Source organism: Eumetopias jubatus, unplaced genomic scaffold (genome assembly GCF_037043125.1).
Source record: "Eumetopias jubatus isolate StellerSeaLion01/CBP00866 unplaced genomic scaffold, mEumJub1_p1.0 scaffold_5, whole genome shotgun sequence".
NCBI lineage: Eukaryota > Metazoa > Chordata > Mammalia > Carnivora > Otariidae > Eumetopias > Eumetopias jubatus.
Window position 1 is genome coordinate 40,220,954 of NW_028274811.1, and position 7,896 is coordinate 40,228,849.

A 7,896-nucleotide genomic window follows, 5' to 3' on the forward strand; every position below is an offset into this window, starting at 1 on the left:
GGCTTTTATGAGAGGTCCTTGAGAATGCTTCAAGTTAGGGCTTTGTTTCTTGTGGGAATATGAGGGAAAGTGAAAAACCTCCAATTTATTTAGTGAGGAAACATCTTCCTGCTCTTCTCTGGGGTGTCAAGTGGTAGGGACTGACAATAGGTCATTCCTGGGATATAAATATGTGCCTGTGCAGAAAGCAGCCATCACACCTACTACCGTAAGTGGGGCCACTAGCTCAGTGGATTCACTGCATTTTGCAGTTCAATTTTAAACTCCAAGTAAATATCACAGAAACCCTGTCATGAAGCTGGTAACTGTGTTTTCTGCTGGTGACTGTCAGCATTTGCATTTACTCTGGTAAGTAGCCCGAACACGTATCTCTACTTTTCTGTGATAGGAGTGTAATCAGTAAGCCTAGGCTTCCAGGGGAATATGGTGGAGGGAATTTTAGAACCACAGAATGGAAAGGTCAGAAGGGATTTCAGATGCAGCAACCCCACCCTCACCCCAACCCCAGCCTACCAAGCTCTAACCCAATAGAAGTATTATCCTTAGTGAATCCTACATAAGAAGTTAGCCAACTCACACTAGAGGTCAACATTCTTGAACATTGTCACCATAGTTTTTCTTTTCTTTATTAATTAATCTTGAGTCAAAATCTCACTTGGTAACTTCTTCTTTTGAAACTATACGGAGTCATTCTTTCTATCTTTTGTAATCAGTTGCCAGGTTGTTTCTCCTGAGACATAGCTACATTTATCATTCACACAGTCAATGGATAGTTGCTGAATGGCTACAAACCGTTGGGCACTTGGATAAGCATGGGAAGATTTAGATATGAATCAGACACAGATTGTTTACAAGGTTCTTGTAATCTGACGGGGGAGATAAGGCTTCCTCAGACAGAAGTCACTATGATGCTAAACTAATGCACAGAGACACACACAGCCAGAGCTCTGTGGGAGAACTGAGGGGCGAACAGTTCAATTTCTAGGTGGGGTATAGAAGTTGGATTCCTGATCCATTCTTTTTGAAGGGAATCATTTTAACTGATTCAGTTAAAATGAAAATATACAGGAAAGTATATTTGGATGCATCTGCAAAATGTATTGTGATAGCCACTGTTCATTCAAAGAATAGAAAGCCTTGAAGGTCTTCCCCTGGAAGTATATAAGTATATGCAGAGAAGACAGCCACCAGAACCTTTAAAATAAGTAGGGAGACTAATCATGAGAAACTAGGTGCTGTCCACTCCCACATTGGCAACTTTGGTTTGTGCTTTTTACTGAAATTTTGGACCAACTTGTAACTTCACCAGTTTTGGCTATTTTGTTGTCTTTAGTAACTAGTGTCAAATATTTACTGATGGAGGTGGCAACAGAAAGCTGGTTGGAAGGAAATAAATATCCCTCCTATGCAGGAGGATTTTGGAGGGAAAATGGGTGGCAGAAGATGAAGGGAAGATAGATGCATAGGCTCCACTTGTACAATTTGAATGGGGAACGAAAAGGATTCCAGAGGAAAATGAACTATGGCAGGGTCTTACTAGGAAGATGTGTGTTCTTATGTGTGTTCTCATGTACATGTGTGTTTACATATTTGCACATGTGTTTTGTAAAAATGTATATTGTATGTATTTTTCTCATTCTCTACGCTTTCCCTTCTATTCATCTTCTATGTGAAAGTTATCTAAAGCCAAAGATGCAAAATGCAATTGTTCCATAAAAGAGCCTTGATACCTCCCCATTGCCCTTAGGGAAAAAAGTCTCAAATGCATTAATATGGCATTCCAGGCTCTGAAAAATCTGACCTCACCTGGGTTTTGCTGCCTTACCTCCTTCCCCACCTCAGCATACCTCACTGGAACTCTGCACTCCAGCTGCTCTGGAAGGTTCACCAGGCAGTGTGCACACTTTCATCCTCACATTTCAGTGCCCTTGTTAATTTTGTTCCTTTTTAAAATGCACCTCCCCTACTTTACCCTGTGACCCTGGATTCTGCCTCAAGACACAGCTCCAGCAACATCTCTCTGGGAAGACTGCTCCAACACTCTGTCACATTAGAATTAGTCATCCCTTCTCTTATGTTTTCATAGAACTTTATCCGTGATGTTATTAGCACAGCACATGCCACACTGTGGCATGTACAGATCTTTATTGTCCACCAGACTGTGTAAGTTCTCTGAATGGAATATGCTCATCTTATTCATCTATGTATCTGCACTAACCACTACAGAGTTGGTGTTCAGTTATGTTTGTAGCATTGGGTTGAATTGGTTGGGAGCAGTTTCCTGGGCTGTGGTTGATTGGGTTCATGCATGTCCCCAAGTGAAGGTTCATTATGGAATCTACTTTTTGGCCTCAAAGCCATGGATTGTGGAGATAACCACATGCAAAGTACATTCCTGTTCAGTGAACCACCAGTTTCTACTGAGTGCTTACTAAATGCCAGGGTCTATTCTAGGCATGAGGTACAGTAGTGAATAAAACATAAATTCCTTGTTCTCATGGAGTCTGCATATTAGAGGTTGAAGGCACAAAATAAGTGAGGTTTACTATTTTACGTAATGGTAAGAAAAAATGAAGTTAGAGGATGATAAATGATGCTATTTTAGGTACCTTTCTGAGGAGGTAACATTTGAGGAGAGACGTGTAGCTAACTGGAGAAAAAAGTTCTGAGGAGACAGAACAGCAGGTGCAAAGGCCCTGAGGCAAAAGTTTTCATGGGAAATCAAGTGAGACTGGAACAGAGTTATTGATGGACACAGTGGAAAGTAGTGCAGTCGTGGACAGGAGTCAAATGTGCCTATTTCACTCAGTTTCCCTTTTGCTCTGCAGCTACCGCCTTCCTTACCAACAGTTTGCCAGATGCTGTCAACAAAGCCTTACCTTTTACCTGTGGACAGCATTCTCCCCTTTATGGATCCATTAAAGCTTCTTCTGAACACTCTGGGCATTTCTATTGAGCACCTTGTGGAAGGGCTAAGAAAGTGTGTGAATGAGCTGGGACCAGAGGCCTCTGAGGCAGTGAAGAAACTGCTGGTAACTATAGGTTGTGGACTAATTTGTCAATGGGGGGAGCTTAGTCACCTGAACGCCCCCCCCATGCCCCCACTCACCCTGTTCTCACCTGTAGACATGTATTTCCCTGGATATACTCATACAAAGTTTGCATGCCCAGGAATCTCAAGGAAGGGGCAGCATTACATTTCTAGAAGGGATTTTTGAATGAAAGAGATCTGTTATGATTGTGACTTTGCATTTCTCAGCTTAGTGATTCTAGTTGGGACTTAACCACTCTGGGTCTCCATTTCCACATCAGTAAAATGGTGGCTAAATAGGTTGGTGACTATTTTTGGAAAATTGCTAAGCACATGTAAACCACTTGATTTTTATTCTTGTCCTTCTGCCTTTCAGGAGGCGCTGTTGCATTTGGTGTGATGTCAGCACAAAGCAGCAGTGGAGGGGAAGGGGAATAGTGCTCTCCTCTGGGGCTGGAACTCATTTCATCCTAAGGTGTAGTGACCCCTGAAAAGAGTGAATAAAGCAATGAATAGATTTCATTTTGTCCTGTGTTTATTTCTAGGGGCTCTATTCAGAAGGGCCCACTAGATAATTTTTCTTTTGGGTCATAAACTCCAGAGAGGCTCTTGTTATCAAGAGAACTGGCATTTTCAGGAATACATAATCATGTCTTCCTCTCTGCTTGACTTTAAGTTAAACATCATCAAGTTAGGTCTTCACTGCATCATCCTTTGGCTACTAAGTTCTGAACTATCCTTTCCTTTTCTCCGTGCCACCATCTATGATGATGCCAGAATTATCTTTCCAAGGTATAATTCTGGTGATATACAATTACCTACAGATGTCAAGTTCCTTAGTATGGCTACAAAGCCCTTCATGACCTGGCCTTTGTTTACATGTCTAGTTTAGTCAATGTTTTTCCTCCCTTCCTTCCTTCCTTTTCTTTCTTGGAATATTCCTTTCTTGAAGTGTGCTCTAGCCCCATTCACACTGAGAAAAATCACTAAATCTCTTTCCTGCTAACACTTTTATGCCTTAATGCAAAACCTCGTTTCTTCCTACCAAGAATATCTGCCCTGATCTGCCTTCAGGCCTGAGTTTGTGCCAGTCTTGGAACCATTTGCCCTCAGATCCACTCCCCACCCTTTCCCTCCTCTGCTCTGTGATGCTAACCCCTCAGGTTCCTAGGTCAGCTGAACTTTGGGCTGCATTCTGACCCTGGGAGGCTCAGGCAGGAGATAGGAGATGGGAAATGGGAAAAACCAGAGTATGTTTTGTTTCTTGTCTGTATCAATATCAACATACTGGTTTTGATATTGTAGTATAGTTTTCCAAGATGTTGTCATTAGGGGAAACTCAGTAGAGAATATGCTGGATCTCTCTGTGTTATTTCTTACAACTTCCTGTGACTCTATGATTATTTCAAAATAAAAAGTATAATTGAAAACCATTATGAAGGGGGGCACCTGGGTGGCTCAGTCCGTTAAGCATCTGACTCTTGATTTAAGCTCAGGTCATGATCTCAGGGTCATGGGATCGAGCCCCGTGTCAGGCTCTGCACTCAACGGGAGTCTGCTTGAGATCCTCTTTCTCTCTCTCCCTCAGCCCCCCTCCCTGCTGTCTCGCTCTCTCTCAAATAAATATTTTTTAAAAAATAGAAAAAAAGAAAAAAATAGTGTGAAGATAAGGAGAATGTAGAAATAGTTATTATATATAATTAGTGCAAGTTATATATAACCATAATGATATGTAACTATGTGTATAATTACATATGTAACTTTAATTTCTTTACTCCATAAATCTCACAAAGTAGAGGAAACCACTAACAACTTTATGTGATTTTTCAAAATATTTTCTGCTCATTTAAAAAAGTGTATATGGACACCTAGGACTCCAAGATGGTGTCAGTCATACCAGTGAAGGAGAAGAAGCTCATCGACGATGTCAAAATAGGAGAGCTGCCAAGCTGGATACTGATGTGGGATTTTACTCCTAAAGGCATTGCTGGAATGTTTCAAAGGGGTTACTACTGATGTTTCATTTAGCATGTTAATGTGGAATATTACTCAGCCATTAGAAAGGATGAATACCCAGCTTTTGCATCAACATGGATGGGACTGGAGGGGATTATGCTAAGTGAAATAAGTCAAGCAGAGAAAGTCAATTATCATATGGTTTCACTTATTTGTGGAACATAAGGAACAGCATGGAGGACATTAGGAGAAGGAAGGGAAAAATGAAGGGGGGGAAATCGGAGGGAGAGACGAACCATAAGAGACTATGGACACTAAGAAACAAACTGAGGGTTTTAGAGGGGAGAGGGGTTGGGGGGATGGGTGAGCCCGGTGATGGGTATTAAAGAGGGCACGTATTGCATGGAGCATTGGGTGTTATATGCAAACAATGAATCATGGAACACTACATCAAAAACTAATGATGTACTGTATGGTGACTAACATAACATAATAAAAAAATTTTTTTTAACATATGTTAATGTGAAGAAAGGAAATGTCCCTGGAATTTCTATGGTGTTGGCAGCTTACGAGTTTTTCAACTACTTCCTTTCATACAAGGAACTCAAACATGAGCAGCTACACAAGTACCACTGAAGAGGGCCCGATATTGAGGGTGCATTCTGCGTTCCTGACCATGACCTTTTCCTCACACCCCTGAATCCTTTCATATCCTAATTGAGAATTAATGTCCACTAAAAGGTGATTGGCACATGGAAGATAAATAAATAAAAAAAAGCATGTACGAATGATTCATACTTCATTTAAACTTTCATTTATGCAAACACTTAAATTATTTTTAGTAATTTTTTTCTTATAAAGAGTACTACATTAAGTATCCATTTATTTGCATTCATTTCTGTCTCGCTTCACAAAAGTCTTAGAAGTGGAAGTGCAGTGCCAAGAACTACATGATGTTTAAAATTTTGAAAGCTAGTAACGAATTTCCACTGGAAACAGCAGTTGGGATCTGAAGTGATTGAGGTCAGAGAAGTTCCATTCCTAAAGATGAGATTAGGGGCCCAAGACAGTTCCTAGGATACGTTTGTTCTAACCTGAGAAAGCAATGCATTCCTCTTTACTATGTGTTGGGGGGTTAGGAGGTGCAAAATATAAATTATATTATTTCTTGTCTCCACATTTGAGTTAGGTGATACAAACAGATAAATCAGTAAAATTAATTTGCTGCATTTTTTTTTTAATTTTAGAAAGGATCCAGTAGAAAAGCTCTCAGGCTTTAAGTAGGTTAACGACAGCAGGGGTGCTCACAGGTTGTTAGCATCACCAAGGAAGACATTGTATTTATGTATATAAGATGTATATCAAGAAATATCAGCATCTTCTATTGTATTAAATTTTTCCCTGGGAGAAGCAACTAAATCAAAATTATCTGATACTCCTTCATTCTATTAACTACCTCTGCTTCATTTTGAGCATTTTTTTCCTTTGCTCTGCTATTAGCTAGGTGTGTATCTTTATCAAATGAGAATTTATTTCCTGATCAAATAATAATAACAGCTAATGTGACTAACATGACTTATAATCATAATAATAGTTATTGGCCATTTATCATGTTCTATTATATATATATTTTTTAAATTCAATATTGATTGCAGTACCTTTGCTAAAAGTTGGCATTCTGTGATAAACAAAATGAACATGACCCATACCCCCACAGATTTTTGCAGTGTAAAGAAAGACACAGAAACTATGCAAGTACCTCTGTGACCTTGGCCTCAGCAACTTCTTGTTAGATACATCTCCAAAGGCAAGGGAAGCAAGGGCAAAAATGAATGATTGGGACTTCATCAAGATAAAAAGCTTTTGCACAGCAAAGGAAACAGTCGACAAAAACCAAAGACAACTGACAGAATGGGAGAAGATATTTGCAAATGACACAGCAGATAAAGGGCTAGTATCCAAAATCTATAAAGAACTTATCAAATCCAAAGAACAAATAATCCAATCAAGAAATGGGCAGAAGACATGATGAACAGACATTTCTGCAAAGAAGACATCCAAATGGCCAACAGATGCATGAAAAAATGCTCCACGTCACTTGTCATCAGGGAAATACAAATCAAAACCACAGTGAGATACCACCTCACACCAGTCAGAATGGCTAAAATTAACAAATTAGGAAATGACAGATGTTAGTGAGGATGCAGAGAAAGGGGAACCCTCCTACACTGTTGATGGGAATGCAAGCTGGTGCAGCCACTCTGGAAAACAGTATGGACGTTCCTCAAAGAGCTGAAAATAGAGCTACCCTATGACCCAGGAATTGCACTACTGGGTATTTACCCTAAAGAAACAAATGTAGTGATCTAAAGGGGCACGTGCACCCCAATGTTTATAACAGCAATGTCCACAATAGCCAAACTATGGAAAGAGCCAAGAAGATGTGATACACACACACACACACACACACACACACACACACACACACACACACACACACACAATGGAATACTACTCAGCCATCAAAAAAATAATATCTTGCCATTTGCAACGACATGGATGGAACTAGAGGGCATTATGCTAGGTGAAATAAGTCAATCAGAGAAAGACAATTACCATGATCTCACTCATATGTGGAATTTAAGAAACAAAACAGAGGATCATAGGGGAAGGGAGGGAAAAATAAAACAAGATGAAATCAGAGAGGGAGACAAACCGTAAGAGACTCTTAATCATAGGAAACAAACTGAGGGTTGCTGGAGGGGCAGGGGTGGAGGGATGGGGTAACTGGGTGATGGATATTAAGGAGGGCATGTGATGTAATGAGCACCGGGTGTTATATAAGACTGATGAATCACTGACCTGAAACACTAATAATACACTGTATGTTAATTAATTGAATTTAAATT

At 40.0% G+C, this 7,896-nt stretch overlaps 2 protein-coding genes across 4 annotated transcripts; both read left to right on the top strand.

Moving 5' to 3' along the window:
• The first annotated feature begins 292 nt into the window (after positions 1–292).
• On the top strand, positions 293–3,469 carry SCGB3A2 (secretoglobin family 3A member 2). The gene is given in 5 exon segments (XM_028119086.1): positions 293–310; positions 312–348; positions 2,829–2,881; positions 2,883–3,042; positions 3,408–3,469. Coding segments are annotated over 5 exon segments (330 nt in total).
• A 1,443-nt stretch (positions 3,470–4,912) lies between these two features.
• On the top strand, positions 4,913–5,623 carry LOC114220958 (ATP synthase F(0) complex subunit f, mitochondrial-like). Of its 3 annotated transcripts, XM_088023633.1 has the most exons (3): positions 4,913–5,046; positions 5,383–5,392; positions 5,498–5,623. In XM_088023633.1, exons 1-3 carry the CDS (start codon positions 4,913–4,915, stop codon positions 5,621–5,623), a joined length of 270 nt encoding a protein of 89 aa, XP_087879759.1. The 3 variants fall into 3 exon arrangements, with proteins under 3 accessions (XP_087879759.1, XP_027974838.1, XP_027974839.1); XM_028119037.1 differs by lacking the exon at positions 5,383–5,392 and having other exon boundaries at positions 4,913–5,044; positions 5,486–5,623; XM_028119038.1 differs by lacking the exon at positions 5,383–5,392 and having other exon boundaries at positions 4,913–5,036; positions 5,595–5,623.
• Positions 5,624–7,896: the final 2,273 nt, after the last annotated feature.

Coding starts and splice junctions, on each gene's coding strand:
- LOC114220958 (XM_088023633.1), top strand. CDS start 4,913: ATGGTGTCAGTCATACCAGTGAAGGAGAAGAAGCTCATCGACGATGTC.